We start from the raw sequence: 15245 nt of genomic DNA, 5'->3' as shown, positions 1-15245 counted from the left end.
GGCCGAGAAAAATTGGGGGTTAATCCCCATGCCCCCCCTGTTAGCACAGCCGGGCTCGCTCCTCTCTGTCATTAAAGGGAGAGAAAAGTTCTCCCACGTACAGAGAGGTGGCCGCAAAATGAGCTGCTGTAGGTTGGTGGTTTGGTTTTTTTTTTTTTGCTTCACCCTTATTCCAGCTCCTCCACCTGCTTAAGGTATAAATACTTCGTTATTGCTTAGAGAAGAATGTGCTAACGCATTTAATTGAGAAGGATCTTTAGGAACTAGATGCCATCCTTTAAATACCAGAGTCTCTAGTGAATCTTCTTAATGATCCTGCAAATCCCCAGACCCTAAAGTTCTCGTTTGGCTTCTAATAAAGTGAATAAAACATCTGCTGGGTACGAGGAGAAGTTGGAAAGCACAGCCGAGTTCTGGTGATTTTATTCCACTTCTCAGAGAAGCCTTTGACTTTTTGGGAAGCGGCGTGACGTCCCTAATGTGCCGTGGGAAGCGTTAGTGATAGGGAAGAGGACGGAACGGTTCCCATCGTAGCTCCAATTTCAGCCGCTGATGGCTTTGTCAGGCTTTTTAAGGTGATTAATTCCAACACATCTGGCTCGGCCATATGGGGAACGAGCCCGTGGTGACGGAAAAGCTCGTGGGATGGGTTGGTTGGTTTTTGTTAAACAGCTCGTAGCCGAAAGAGTCGAGGTCAGGGATCCTGGGCTCTGGCGTGCAGGAGCATCCTGGTGAGGGCACAAGTGGGTCCCGTGCAGGAGAGGGCTGGTTGGTGGCAGCCAGGTGACCGAGAGCCTCTTTTCCCAGCTTGGGGGATGCTCCGGCTCCTGGAGCTTTGCCATTCGGCACGTCCAGAGGCCGATCTTTTAAAATCTCCACCCTGCTCCGCTCTGCAGTGGTGCAAACAGGCGCCAGTTTACAGCATTTCAGGGGTTTTCCAGCTTTCCTCGCAAACCGAGGACGGGCACCCCGAGCTGGGGACGGGGAGCACCCACAGCTCTTGCACTGGGGTGGGGTGGGGGGAGCTTTGAGCTGTTTGCCAGAACCGGAGGGTAACAATGATAATTAGGACACCGCGCTCCTTCCCCGCAGCCTCCCCTCAACGCCCAGATGCTTGCCCAGCGCCAGCGCGAGCTCTACAGCCAGCAGCACCGGCAGCGGCAGCTCATGCAGCAGCGAGCCATCCTGATGAGACAGCAAAGCTTCGGAAACAACCTCCCTCCCTCCGCCGGGCTCCCGGTACAGATCGGAGCCGCTCGCTTGCCCCAAGCACCCCCGCAGCAGTTCCCTTACCCCCCAAACTACGGTACGACCCCAGGAAACCCTCCCACCTCCACCAGTCCCTTTTCGCCGTTGGCATCCAACCCCGAGGCCGCGCTGGCTAACCGCGGCAGCATGGTGAACAGGGGGATGATGGGCGGCGTCGGAGGGCAGTTCGGCGCCGGGATGACGCCACAGATGCAGCAGAACATCTTTCAGTATTCAGGATCAGGTACGTGGAGCAGTTGGTCGCATTGGAAAGCCGTCCGGCGGTGGGGAGGGAGAGGCGGAGGGCAGAGCTGAGACACCCCCGAGGGTGCTGCAGCCCAGCCCTGCTCACCCGACAGCCCGGGCTTCATCCCCGGCCATCTCACCCAACCTGCCTACCGGTCTGGTCTCTGGTCTCCGTCTCCCAAAGGGACCTTTTCTAGTCGAATCTCCAAAAGAATAAATTTATCATTTGGGCAAATAATTTCTTAATTCTTTCCTTGAAAATCGAACTACGAGGCAGACCTCTAAATTGCACTTCCTTAAATATATACACTCTGAAAAAGGCCCGAGCCTGGCTGAGATGGCTGAAACGAGCTGCAGGCAGCTTATGCCTCTTGCGTGGGCACCGAGCCCCTTTGAGATGGGTCAGCCGGCACGGAGTGGTGTGCAGACGGGCACTGTCTTGAAGGTCTTCGCGTTCGAGCATCAGTGCGAGGGCTCAGCAAGGTGGACACCAGTGATGAGTAAAGGAAACGGCGCTGTGGCTGCAGCAGCCCCGCAGGAACCTCCTTTGGCATCATCTCACCATTACCCGGCTATTTTCCAGCCAGGTGTGATGCTAAAGAGGAACAACTGCTGTTGGAAACTACTTGAGGGGGGAGGTGATGCTCCTTCATCCCTGAAATATTTACATTTGAGCGATACAGCTGCTCGAAATGAAACCCAGAGGCCCCGAGAGCAAAAGGCAAGGATGATAGTTCTGGTTCGATGCCAGCGGTTGCAAGGGAGGAGGGAAGGGAGGCTGCTGGCGGGGGTCTTGGCACCGCTGACGCCGTCTCTCCTTCCCCCAGGCATGGGGCAGCAAAGCGAACCCGCCTTCGCCCCGTCGCTCAGCCCCAGCAGCCCCTTGATGTCACCCCAGCTCCCGCCTTCGCAAAGCCCCATGCTGCAGCCGGCTCCGCCGACACCGGGCTACCAGTCGCCTGACATGAAGACCTGGCAGCAAGGAGCCATGGGGAACAGCAAGTAAGATCATGGTGGGCGCGACCTGGAGCGCACGGGTGACGTAGATAGAAGGTGGCAACGTGACACCGAGGTGATGGTCCCCTGGTAGGGTTTTGGCAGGGGTGGCCGTGCCCGTAGGTGACACCTGGCTGAGGACACGTGCTGAGCTCACGTCATCCAGAAGTCACCGTCAACCCATGTCTTCGTCTTTGCCTCAGCTGGGAGGTGGCTAGAGCCCACAGCGTTTAAATGAATGAGACATGAAGCAGGTCTTTGGCTTTTAATTAAAGAAGTGGCTTAATTATGTCTCGTGAAAGCGGCCTTAGGAAACATGACAATAAATTGAGTCAAGACCAGCAGTCCCAGGTCACTGTGTGACCCTCTTCAGGTGTGTCCAGCTCTGACGTTGGGAAGCAAATGGGAAGAGTCACCAAACTTGTTGCCTTTTTTTTGCACAAGTCAGGTTTGAGCTTCAGATCTCCAGAAACAGGGAAAAACCAAACCCCAAAAGCTCACCTGGGGGATGCCTTGCTTTGTGAATCGGCTCTGTGCAGGTAGCTCAGCAGGAGCACGGAGCAGGAGCTTCCTGGGCTGGGTGGGATGAGATGAGAGCTCTGTTGGAGGTGGGATGCTTCGCCTTGTCTCGTGATGAAGAGCTGTCCTCCCACCTGGAGAAGAAGTGGGGATGGTTGGGTGTTGAGGAGGGCACTGGAAGGAGCGGGAAGGGGTGAACTCGGTGTCACACAGACCGGGCATTTGCATCCCACTGACCCTTAATCCAGACCAAAGCCCCGTACTGATCCCTCTCTTGGTGCTGGTGTCTCTCCTGCTCTACCCCATCGCACCGAGGAGCCTCCCGCTACAGCAGGAGCGAAGAGGAGATGCCTCTGCAGCGGCCCCCTCCCTCCACGCCTCCGCGCTGGTGAAACCTTGCTGCAGGCAGCACCTCTAACGCCTCCCGGTCCCTCCTGCTGTCCCCAGGGACCTACAGGCCTTCCGTCCGCTCCGCTGGCTCTCTGCCGCGGGCAGTTTCGGCGTTCACCGAGAGGCAGGCTGGCTGCCGTCGCGGCTCGGGTCACCCAAGGGCTCAGCGCGTACCTGGAGGTGCCTCCCACCACCACGTAACACCTGGGTAATGCTTTTTTCTCTCTCTCAGCGTATTCAGCCAAGCGGGGCAGAGCCAGCCGGCGCCTGCTCAGCAGGGCATGTACAACAACATGAGCATCACCGTCTCCATGGCGGGAGGAAACACCAACGTCCAGAACATGAACCCCATGGCCGGACAGATGCAGATGAACTCGCTGCAGATGCCCGGGATGAACTCCATGTGCTCGGAACAGGTCAGTCCTGCACCGTCCCTGCTCCCGGGACGGTCAAACAGCTCCCAGGGGTTCTCTGGTACCCTGGGGGTACCGGTGTCCAAAAGAGGGGGGGAGTGGCGAAGGTCGGGCTGCCTCCGCTGGCATCGCCACTGTCCCGTGTGTCCTTGAGGGGTGCAGAGATATGCCAAGCATCTCTGGCACCTCCAGCCCTCGCAGTGCTAGGGATGCACGGTTACAAACGGAACCGCTGCCAGCCCACTGCGAGGGCGCAGGAACGGTTGGATACGGGATCTTTCCACAGTCCCAGCCCTTTGGCGAGATCCTCCCTGGGCCAGACTGAGATTCCTCCAAGTTTTTTAGCTGCTGGAGTTTGTCTCAGCTGCATTAAGCTCCTGGCATAGTGTTTTTTGCGTGGGACACTGCAGGCTGGGGCTTGCAGCCTCCCGGGGGAGAAGCCGCGGGGCTCGGCAAAGGAGGTTGGTCCCTCCTGTGAGCTGGCTGCGGTCCACGGGCTGAGCCGGCGGCTTTTACCCCTCTTGCCGAGCAGTCGGGGTGGTGTTTCATGCTCCTTGGGAGGGGGTGAAACGCCCCCAGAGCCAGCAGCAGCCTGAGGCAAAAGTGCAGGAGGTGGGGAGAATGGTGCAAAAGCCTGGGTTCCCCCCACCGATGCCCCAGAACCCTGCAGCTCACGGTGCAGGGAGGATACCGGCAGCACAGTCCCCCAGCGCTGCCCCATCCATGAGCATCCCCTCCCCAAATCCCCCCCCCAAACTCAGCTTGGGAGGGTGGCGAGTGCCCCTGCAGCGTCCAGGAGCCCCGGCTGAGCCTGGCTCTTGCTTTTAACAGGTAAATGACCCAGCGCTGAGACCCGCGGGCCTCTACTGCAACCAGCTTTCCTCCACTGACCTTTTGAAAACAGAAGCAGACGGGGCGCAGGTCAGTAAGAAACTGCTAAGCACATCTCAGGTACCCCGAGGAGTTTTGACGGGCTTCCCCCCCATAAAGGCTGAACATCCCCGGCCGTACCGGCTCGGCACACTTGGTTTCCACCGGGGCCGGCCCCGGTTGGTGGGGTCGGGTTGAAGCCACCGTGATCCCAGCGGCTTTGGGTGACGGCCAGCCCTTGGGGACGCCGGCACAGCTCGCCAGCCCTCTTCGTATCAAAGCTTGCGCCGCTGCTGAGAACGGTGCCGAGGAACGGTGGTGTCGCGGCCGAGCTGGAAAAATAAACGAGCGTCGGTGTTAAACGCCCCTCGGCCCAGCTCCGGGCTGACAGCGAGCGGGGAGGGTTTCTTTCCTAGGCTTGGCCATCACCGGAGCGCTCGATGGCCTCTGCGCCACCACGGTGCAGCCAGGCTGCCACGTTAAAGCGCGGCGGAGCAAGGAAATTTGGATGGGGGAGGCTGCAGGGGCAGCGTCCATCCCTGCAGGCAGCGCTGCCGGACGCTGCCCGTCCCTCTGAGCGGCACCGAGCACCAAAGTGTGCCCAGCCACCCGCCGGCGCCGATGCCTGCGGCTCCCGGCAACGATGCGCTTCGTCCCCATCTCATCCAACACCCGGCCGGCGTCACGGCGTCGCCTCCCCTTCCCGGTAGCGCAGCTTTGGTTTTGCAGAGCCCGTAAGGACGCGCCGGCAGCACCACCAAGACACACCAAAGCTCTTAATTTTGATCAGCCGTGCTGGACCTCGCTCAACCACCACCGCCACCCCACAACCACCGGCACGGCCACCACGCCGCGGCTCCTCCTTCACCCGGGGGACGCCAGGCTGGGAGTTGGTTGGTTTTTTTTTTTTTTTTTGGGTTGTTGCTTCCCCCCCGCCCAACAAAAAAAAAAAAATCCATTTTATTCCCCCCCCCCCTCCTTTTTTTTTTTTTTTTTTTGGATGAGCAACGTTACGAACCTCGCAGAGCCGAATGAGTTGCAGCGGTTTTCTTTTTATAGGACAAGAAGACAGAAGAGTTCTTCTCTGGGGTGGCTCCAGACTAGAGGAAGTCTCTAGTGAGTTTCCACTTCACGTAGTACCCAGATCCGCCGCCGCCGGCCCTTGCCCCGGCTCCGCTAAATCCTCTTTTCTCTTTTGTGTCCCAGCAGGTACAACAGGTTCAGGTCTTCGCCGACGTACAGTGTACAGTGAATCTGGTAGGAGATCCCTACCTCAACCCGCCGGCTCCTTTGGGCAATCCAAAAAACGCCGCCGGACAACCGCCGCCGCCGGGCCAGCAGAAGAGCCTTCTTCAGCAGCTACTGACTGAATAATCGCTTTTCGAGGAATGTGAAATTTAAATAAGAAGACGTACAGAGATATATAAATATATATATTATATATTTTTCTGAGATTTTTGATATCTCAACCCGCAGCCATTCTTCAGCTCGTAGTGTTTGGAGCAAAAAGGGGTTTTTTTTTGTTTTTGGGGAGGGGGGTGGGATTTTTCCTCCTTTTTTTTTTCCCCCCCCTTTTTTTTCCCTTTGGATTTTTTCCCTCCGGTTTTTTCCCCCCTCCCTTTTTTTTTTTTTTGTTTTTGTTTTTGTTTTTTACAAAAAGCTTTGGATATCAGTGAAGCGACGAGGCGGGACAGTCGGTTTCTTGAGCCAAAATTACAGATGATTCTTATTTTTGTAATCATTTTGCTGGCTTCTTAATCTGGAAGAAGGTGTCTCGGGGAGGCAGGGAGGGGGAGAAGGCATCTGGAGGACTGCGGCGGCGGCAGGAGGAGGAGGAAGAGGAAGAGCAATCTCAGTTTCAGCTGGATCTGTCACTGATCACGTCTCGGCACGGGGCACGGAAGGGGATCGGCGCTGGATTTCTGCGGGAAAAGCCGTTTTTTGGGTTTTTTTGGGTTTGTTTTTTTTTTTTTTTTATTCACGCTTAAACAAAAACCCCTTCTCTCCCCTCCGCCCCAGCCCGCTTGTGCGTACAATCAGCTTTTTCTAGCAATCGTGAGTTTGTCGGTTTTAAAGAAAAAAAAGGAAAAAAAAAAGAAAAAAAAAAGAAAAAAAAAAGTATTTTGACCCACCATTTTTTCCATGTTTTATGCTGGTTTCAGGCCTCCGAACGAAATGGGGAGGGAGGGGGACTACAATGTGTATATTACAACAGGAGGAGGAAAAAAAAAAAAAAAGGACAAAAAAAAGACAAAAAAGAACAGTTTGGGGAAAAAAAACCGCAATAATTTTTAGGGGGAAGGATGGGGGGAGGGGTCTGTCAATTATTGTAGATAAAATTTTCTGATTAAATATTAAATAAAATTAAGCAGTCGGTTCTTTCTGCTTTGATTGTGTTTAACAGCTGAGGTAGCTTAAACTATTTAAAAGAATAATAATAAAATAATAATAATAATTGAATTCTCTGTTGGGAGATAGCTTATTTTTTTTTCCCCTCAAGCCTGTCACTGTAAATAGCTCTGAGCTCTGTATAAATTTGATTTCTTCTCTTTTAGTTGGGGGAGTCGCTTTTAATATTCACCGCTGATTATTTTTGGGGGGGGGGTGGTGCGGGCAGCTACGGGGGGTTATTTTCTCTCCCCCCTCTCTAAAAATCGCGCTGGTGTGTGGAAAAAAAAAAAAAAAAGTGTAGCTTTGTTGAATTTATAAGAGTTAAAGAACCGGAGTTGCCAGCTAACGTTTCGTTGTTTCTGTGCCGACGGGGATGCCGGAACGGTGCCGGGGTCGTTTGCCGGGGCAGGAGGTGTGGGCAGCCGCGGGTCATCCCATCCTCGACTCCTCTGTCACCGCGGTTCGTTACGCTGGAGCTGGAAATCAGCCGGCGCGCGGAGTTTCGGTGACACAAACAGCATCGTAAATCCCCAAGTGCTGCAGAGAAAATATTTATAGGGTGCGCGCGTGGTTATCGATCACCGAATTTACCGCTGGAGCGCGGCACAGTGGGCACCGGGAAGAGGGGAGCGGACCCCGCACCGCAGCTCAGCTCCTCGCGGTGACAACGGGGGGGGGTTTATTAAACCCGGGGGCAGCTTTAAACCCAGACCCTCGCGCTGCGGCGCTCGGGTTTGCGGGCAAAAGGGGTTTGGTGACACCGAGGTGGAAACACCGCTCGGGTTGGCTCTGGCAAGAGCAGCGAGAGGGAAATCGGTGGGAGACGGCGTGACAGCAGCGCTAACAGCATGACCTGGACGGGGAGAGGTGGGGCAGCCACACCTCTGGCTGACAAAGCACTTTTTTTTGTTAACCCAGTGGCTCAATTCAAACATTTTGACTGTAAACGAGGCAGAACGCAGCAGGACAAGGTCTGCAGCGAGTCCCGCTCGCCGGCCGATGCTGCCGTCTGCTGTTGGCGTGGTTCCTGGCAGGGTTTCATCGCGCGCTTCGGTGCGAATAAAATCACGGAGCGAGGGGCGGAGGTGGGAGAGGCACTGGGAGCGCAGCCACGCCAGCAGCGGAACCACCACCAAATCCGCAGGGAGGACCAGAGCCACCGGACAGCTGTGCCTGCAGCCAGGCCCTGCTCACGGAGCTCAGGCACAGGGAAAAGAGCCCTTGGGATGGACGGACAGGGAAGCTCAAGGGGCTGCCCAAGGGAAAAGTCGCCCCTAAAAAGCAGCCGAGACATTTTGAAGCGTGGCAGAACCTAAAAGTTCGCCTGCGCCAGCTGCGGGACGACCTCCAAGCAGGCTGACTGCAGGCAGAGCGGATTAATACAACACGTAGCCACCTTCTGCACAGAATAACATTTAATCCTCCCCACCAAAAAGCCGTTTCACACTCTGTAACTGCTATCACCACGCAAAGAGACTACCTGGGGCGAGCTCGGCTCTGGCCCAGGAGCGGCGCCTGTGCCTGCTCACGCTCACTTCAGCAATTTAAATTTCTTGAGGTGCTGGTGCACTTGGTCCTTCGGGTAGGGCCTGAGTGCCAGGCAGGTGGCCACGTCCTCGGGCTGCTCGGTCCACACGTGGTGGTCGATGCTGTGCTGCTTCAGGGTCTCTGCCAGCGCCGTCAGGGCGGCTTCGTCCGGAGCCTGGGGAGAGACAAACTCTGCCGTGAGGGCTGGGGTGCGAAGCGGCGCTGGGTACCTGGCGAGAGGCATGGGGCTGAGGCAGAGCAAGGCAGGTCATGCCGAGCACGGGGACCGGGGCAGGCAGCTGCCCACACACAGGTACCAGGATGGGCAATCCCCGTGCTTTGCGGCTTACCCAAAACGCATTTTGTTCATGCAGGCCCTGACCGCACCGCTGGCCTCTGCAAGCACTGGGGGTAGGAGCTGGGGGTTGTGAGCCGACGCAGGTTGTAAACCTTCAAAACCACGGGTTTTTCCCTGAAAAGCTGGCCTGGCTCAGCGCGCTGAGGGAAAACAGCTCTCCCTGACCCCACGTCCGCACACGGGAGCCCCTATAACCCCCCGAACCCCCCTCACGAAGTAGCGGCCGCTGCTGCTGCGGCCCCGGGTGGTTATGCGGGTTCATGGGGAGTAACGGCGGCTCCGGGACCGGAGGCCTCGCAGGGGCCAGCGGCCCTCAGGGGGTTTGAGCCGCGCTTCACCCCGCGGCTGAGCGAGGTGATCAGGAGGGACACCCGAGGGCTTGAGAGCAGGCCGGGCTCGGGGGAAGGCGAGTCACGGCCGATCCCTCCCTGCCTGGCCCGGCCGGGACCGAGGGGCCGCCCCCGCAGCCACCGCCCCTCACCGCCCCCTCAGGGCTCCGCCGGGCCCGGCCCGCCCCAACATGGCCGCCGCCCGCCCTCCCTGAGCGCAGCGATCCCGGCGTGCCCCGCGGCTCCCAGCCTGCCCCGCATACCTCCAGCACGACAGTACGCATGGCGCCGCCCATCTCCAAGTAGGCGCGGGTGTCGGGGTGTTGGCGGTACGCGTGGGCGGCGGCCAGGGCGGCATGGCAGCCCTGCGCCACTACCGCGCCCAGCGGCCACGACCGCGGCGGCCGGCCTAGGTCCCCCCGCAGCACCACATACTGCACCAGCGTCGCTGCCGCTCCGGGCGCCGCCATGCTGCCGTACGGTACCGCACAGCCTGCTGGGAAGCGCATGCCGGAAAGCACATATCGGGAGGTGCCGCCTCCACCGCCATTTTGTTGTACGGCGAACGGTAACGGAGAGGGAAATGGCGTCAGGGGAGGTGACGTCCTTCCGGTGGTGCTGAGGCGCGCACTTTGAGCGCCGGTTGCTATGGTGAGTGCGGGAGCCGGTGGGATCCGGGCCGGGCTGGGTCGGGCCGCCGGCGCCCAGAGCCCCTCGTCCCTGTCCCCCTGCCCGGGGGTCGCGGCCCAGCCCAGCCCGTCCGTGCGGGGAGAGCCCAGACACCCCCCCCCGCCACCCCCCGGGTGCCTCCCTGTCCCCCTCCCGGGGCGGTGGCGGCTCTGCGGGCTTGTCCTGCTGGCGGAGGCCGGTGAATCCTGTCCGTGCCTGCGCTCCCCGGGGGGGTTTCCGTGTGGGGCTGGTGTGAAATGGTGGGTTAAAACGTGTCATTTCAGTCATCGGCCCGTGGGATTGTCCCTGCGTGGGGCCGGCCCGGGGGTTAGACCTGCCCTCGGCGCTTCTCGGAGTCCCGTTGCGGCAGCAGGAGGAAGAGGAAGGTCCCCTGAGGAAGAACGCCCGCTGTCCCCGCGTCGCCGCTTCCCGAGGGACAGAGGAAGGGCTGACATTCGCCTTCCCGTTCGCAGGAGAGTGACGAGGGAAGATGGAGGAAGGGAAAGCGTATTCACTAAATGGTGAGCTGCCTGGGGTGCAAGGTGTGCTTCCTACCCAAGCGCAAAGTGTGTCCTTCAGGAGCGAACCCTAAAATTCCTGGGGCCAGAAGTGGTCCCTTTGGCTTGCTGTGTCGTGTCTCGAGTCACTCGTGGCCGGTTTAGGGTATGGGGGCTTCGGAGACGTCACTTCACTGCTCTGTGCACTGGGTTGGGGGTAAAACCGGGAATCTCTTGGGACCGGCCCTGGTGTGTTCACTAGCTTACTCTGCTTTCCAAGGGCACCCCAGTGTTTAGGGTCTGCTGGCGCTCGCCCTCGCTGTTTAACATTCCCAAAATCCTCTTTGCCAGATGTTTGCCTGTCCTCTGCCCCTCAGAAAAGCAGTTGTCAGTGGTTTCTTTATGCATCTGTAATAAATCTACTTGGTTTGGGTACCGCAGTGCAGACCACTAATAACCGCAGCCTGGATTTTGGAGCGTGTTGTGTTTTTCCTCGCAGGGGTGTTTGCTCACCTGGAGATGCTGGAGGCGCGGGCTCATGAGGCAGCCGTGAAGCAGGAGGAAACGGAGCAGCAAGAAGAGAAGCTGGCCAGGCTGAAAGCGAGAGTGCAGGAGCTGAGACTCCAGAGGGATGAGCTGCGGGCTAAAGTGGAACGGCAGGAAAAGGGGGTGAGAGCGAGCTTTGGTGTGCTCCTGCACTCAGGGTGGATTGCTGAGGTTATTCATACGGAGACAATTATCTTTTTTTTTTTCCCCCTTTTTAAGTGACATACAAGCCTGATGTCTCCTGTTTTCAGTACAGTGTAGTCCAGAACTGCTGGATCTACTGGCTTGAATGTTGCGTTGCTATTTCTGACCTCGTTTATTGAGTTTTTTCTCCCCTCTTCTGCTTCATTTCTCCCTTCTTCTACTTGAAATGCCGTTTCAGAGCCAGGTTATTATTTCTCTGTTGCCTGGCTCTGTTTCCTGCAGGTGACATGTTCATGTTGGCGATTTCTGACCTTTTTTCTCTTCCGGCTTTTGCAGCAACTTGGGAAAAGAGGAGTCATGTCGGATCCAGCACAGCGCAGTGCTCAGGCTGTTTTAGAGTGGAAGATAAAAAGCATTAAGGCCACGCTGCAGGTTTTTTACCTCACAGGTAAGGCCTCAAGATTTGCGTGTGTTCTGCCAATGACTGCATGGTGCTAAATTTTGGAAAACGAGCCTGATGTGAAGTGTAATTTCCCTGTTAACACTGCTGCTGTTGTGCTTGGAGCCTTTAGAGTCTGAAAATTCTGGAAGAGCCGTAACCTTGGAAATCCCTGCCTTTCCCAGAAGGCCTCTGGGATGTTGCAGGAACTATTATTTACTGAACTGTATTGTTTAGACTGAGGTGTAGATTCTGGAGAAAGTATAACTACCTTAGTCCTAAAGAAATCTTTGGGAATTAAGGCAGTTAAATATCCTCTGGGTATTGCCCTCCCTCCACCCAGGGCAGCCTGTTCTCCCTGTCGTGCCGGAGCCAGGACCGTGTTTGGAATTATTGGGAATTTAAGCTACCATTAAGCAGCTTGGATTCATTAGAGGTCCTTTATTAAAAAGTTGTTGTTTTTTACGTCTCTACACTCTCACGAGTCTTTAATCCTGCTAGGGAGTGGCCTGAACTAGCAGAGCAAGAGGACGCAGCCCCTTTTGCAGCCTGTGTTGTCCCAGCACAGCTGCCTCGCGGTGCTGAGTTAGAGTAGCGCTGAGTAACCCCTCTCTCTGACCCCAGGGATCAGCGGGAAGCTGACCAAGCGGGGAGTGTGTTTCTGCATCAGCACGGCTTACGAGGGCACCTACTTGGATTCCTACTGCCTGGACCTACTCATCAAGCCCGAAGTGCGGATTCACCGCCACTCCGTCCCCGTCTTCATCCCCCTGGAGCAGATCGCCAAGAAGTATTTGCAGACGGACATCAGGCGCTTCTTGTCCGTCCTGTCGGACCACCTGAACGCTTACGCAGGGAGGAGGTACCAAGCAGACCAGTTACAGGTACCGGTGGCCCCACCAATGTTGTTCACCGTCCTTTTCCTTTCGATGTACCTCGTGTTACGAGTCTCTGAAGTGCTGGGGGGGGGAATGTGGGCGGTTTTCTTTATGTGGAGCACTCACAGTTCTGATTTTTAGAGCTTCACAAATTATCATGTGACTATAAACTCTGCCTGTTTCATCGAGTGTCATGTACTTGGATGTCTTGCTCATTTAAAATTTACTGCTAAAAGCAAAGCTGTTCGATGTACAGCCCCATACAGAGCATATAGGCATGCCGGGCTGGTACAGAGGGTGAGGGCGCTGCACTCGGCGAGCTCCCAGTCCTACCGTGATGCACTGACTCCCTTCCTAACTTTTGTGTCCTCGTCCCTCCAGGAACACTTTTCAGACCAGATAGAAGGAACCTTGCAGAGAAACTCCTTGTGTAACTTGCTGGTCTTTAATTACAACGTGTCGAGTAAAAGCAAGACCTTTCCGTTCAAGGTGAGGCTGCTTTACGGAGATCTCTGTTGCAGCCTCCCCACTGAAGTCGTCGTTTCCTGCCCACGTAAGTGGACGGTGTGGGGGGTCTGTCTGGGGGTGTGGGGTGGGCAGACCGCGCTGTGGTTCTGCAGATGGATAGAGTTCCTTTCCAGTTTGGGGACAGAAGGGAGCAAGCTGTCATATTTCTGTGGGAGAAAAGACTATACAAGGGGTTGCGTGCAATCGGTGCTGGGTCTCGAAGCAGTTGTAACACATCCCTAGCGTGAGAGCACAGATCTCTGGCAAGACAGGGTGGCTGGAGGGAGGGAAATACGATGGGGCCGAGAAATGAAAGGCGTGAGCACAAGCTTCAGATGGACGGGCAGCTCGTTCCCGGTTTGCGTTACTGGGAGCGCAGACTCCGGCACGGTCCCAGCAGGATCCGGATGCTGTTTTCACAAGTCTCACGGCTCTGCACGCGTGGGAGAGCCGGGTGAGCAAGTGCAGCCAGAAACTCGGGCGCTGTCAGTTTTAATCGCAGTGATAGTTTGTTCCAGTCGGCTTCATGGCCTTGGCCTTGTTTCCGATCCTTGAAAACCTGGCACCCAGCCCCGGGATCTTTCCATAGGGTGGGGGCTACTTGTAGGCAAATAAGATGCGATCCTTTCAGCATCAGGAATCTCTCAATGCAATCAGAGAAACAATTAATTGAGGCCTGGTGTTGGGATGTCTGGGCCCTTGTTGCTGTGAGGTGTGCTGGCATGTACTGCAGCGCGACAGTAGAGAGGAGCGAGGTTTATGATCCCTTAGAAAGGGTCAGAGATACAGTGAAATACTCGTAAGGAAGATCTAAATGCTTGTAACGACGATCTCTGCCTGAAAATCTTTCCCTGACGCCATCTGCTCCCTCTCCTCCATATCAGGAACGCTACGTCCTCCTGGTACGGCAAAGGCTGACCGCAATGCTGAGCGTCTCGTGGGACTAATAATCTCTTCTCTCTGCCATCAGTCACCATCTCGGGCTGGTTCTGCGAGCGCCTGGGCTTGTGGTTAGGCTGAAGGAGTCCTCGTGTACCATATCACCGGTTCCCCCTCTCCTTTCCTTGCAGTCGCCGTCCCTTTACGGGGAAAAGTTCTGCCTTTGCTCGCAAATTTCAGCGTCTTCTGAGCTAAGAGAACAGCTCGTGGCTGAGGCTCCCCGCTGTCCTCGCCCTTCAGCAGCCGGTGTTTCTTACAGCGCTTGCGCTTTCTGCGGTCGTTCAAATCCCATGGGGGAGCTGCAGGACAGGGAGGGTTAGGAAGGAGAGAGTAGGGTTATGAGAAGAAAAACTGAATGGCGAGAGGGAAAAACTCTCTGGGGACGAGGGAAGAACGAGACGCAAATAGTTTTATGCCGGCAATATGATTTTTCCTTTCCCTGCTGATCCGTTTGCTTCTCTCTGCCAGCGGACCCTCCCGCATCTCTAGCGGAGACGGCAGCGGCTCACTCAGACCTGTTTCGCCGCACGGCCCTGCACAAAGCCTTCCGCTCCTTCAGCAGCGCTGACGAAAGCGTGGATGGAGCGCCGTAAACCACCCTGGCTCCCCTCCGTAATGCGCCTCCCCGAGCTCCCCTGCCTGCGGGGAGCGATCTGGAGCTGCAAACGTTTTCTGTGGACTGCAGCGTTGCTGCCGGGAACCCCCCCGAGGAAGCGACTGGCCCTGTTTGCACCTTTAGAGCAATGTTTCCCTGAGGCTTTCGGGTGTCTGTTGTGGCAGGTAATCTTTCCTCAGCGCCGTGCTTCTTGTTTGAGTGCTGATCTCTGCGGTTGGTGCCACGAAACTCCACAATTGCAGGAAATGAGAAATTCTATTAAAAGGTCAAGGTCTTGGTGCTTCGGGGGCGATGCCCCGGCGATCAGCACTGCACGCTTAGCCAGCGCGCCTCGAAAAGAGGGGAGCAAGCGGAATAATCTCTGCCCTTCTCACGGCAGCCAGGAAAGGACTTCGTGTTGGGAGCTGGAAGGGGTTGGGGGACAGAGGTGAGGTTTAGTTATTGCCAGCAGCAGCCCGTGGGCTGTGGGAACCCCCACCCCGAGCGCGAACGCTGAACTTTCCAAAAGATTTCGCACCAGCGGTAGCTCTACCCGTGCTATTTCCTTCCCTTCAGGCGTGGGGCAGATTTGCTGGTGTCCCATCGTCGTGCTTCAGGTCTGGATCAAATCTTTAAAAATCAGTGCTTTAACAACTTGTTAATAAAAGTTCTACGTCACTGAAATTGTGGTGTGTTAAAATAATTTTTCTTATGATTTCCTTTAGCCTTAGAATGTGGTTTAAT

At 56.3% G+C, this 15245-nt stretch overlaps 3 protein-coding genes across 12 annotated transcripts in view; 2 read left to right on the top strand and 1 right to left on the bottom strand.

Annotated features, from left to right (window-relative positions):
• NCOA1 (nuclear receptor coactivator 1) overlaps positions 1–6224 on the top strand; it is a 182381-nt gene extending 176157 nt beyond the window's left edge. For 6 of the 9 annotated variants that reach the window (XM_075750318.1, XM_075750322.1, XM_075750314.1 and 3 more), the window contains 5 exons: positions 1093–1492; positions 2322–2496; positions 3632–3815; positions 4644–4733; positions 5889–6224. In XM_075750318.1, the coding sequence (XP_075606433.1) occupies positions 1093–1492; positions 2322–2496; positions 3632–3815; positions 4644–4733; positions 5889–6056 (1017 nt within the window). In that variant the 3' untranslated portion in view covers positions 6057–6224. Of the gene's footprint in view, positions 1–1092; positions 1493–2321; positions 2497–3631; positions 3816–4643; positions 4734–5741; positions 5799–5888 lie in introns of all 9 variants that reach the window. The other 3 variants (XM_075750321.1, XM_075750320.1, XM_075750319.1) reach the window with 3 other exon arrangements.
• A 2227-nt stretch (positions 6225–8451) lies between these two features.
• On the bottom strand, positions 8452–9775 carry PTRHD1 (peptidyl-tRNA hydrolase domain containing 1). The gene is made up of 2 exons (XM_075750313.1): positions 9551–9775; positions 8452–8775 (listed from the first exon to the last, which is right to left on the bottom strand). The coding sequence occupies exons 1-2, from the start codon at positions 9755–9757 to the stop codon at positions 8605–8607; spliced, it is 378 nt and encodes a 125-aa protein (XP_075606428.1). The 5' UTR covers positions 9758–9775; the 3' UTR covers positions 8452–8604.
• CENPO (centromere protein O) lies at positions 9761–15174 on the top strand. Of its 2 annotated transcripts, none has more exons than XM_075750310.1 (7): positions 9761–9938; positions 10241–10477; positions 10953–11122; positions 11480–11591; positions 12207–12466; positions 12842–13013; positions 14375–15174. In XM_075750310.1, exons 2-7 carry the CDS (start codon positions 10447–10449, stop codon positions 14497–14499), a joined length of 870 nt encoding a protein of 289 aa, XP_075606425.1. In that variant the 5' UTR covers positions 9761–9938; positions 10241–10446; the 3' UTR covers positions 14500–15174. The 2 variants fall into 2 exon arrangements, with proteins under 2 accessions (XP_075606425.1, XP_075606427.1); XM_075750312.1 differs by having other exon boundaries at positions 10953–11138; positions 11499–11591.
• The last annotated feature ends 71 nt before the right edge of the window (positions 15175–15245 follow it).

This window comes from Balearica regulorum, chromosome 3, assembly GCF_011004875.1.
Source record: "Balearica regulorum gibbericeps isolate bBalReg1 chromosome 3, bBalReg1.pri, whole genome shotgun sequence".
Taxonomy (NCBI): Eukaryota; Metazoa; Chordata; class Aves; order Gruiformes; family Gruidae; genus Balearica; species Balearica regulorum.
This window is presented reverse-complemented; position numbering and strand designations above follow the sequence as displayed.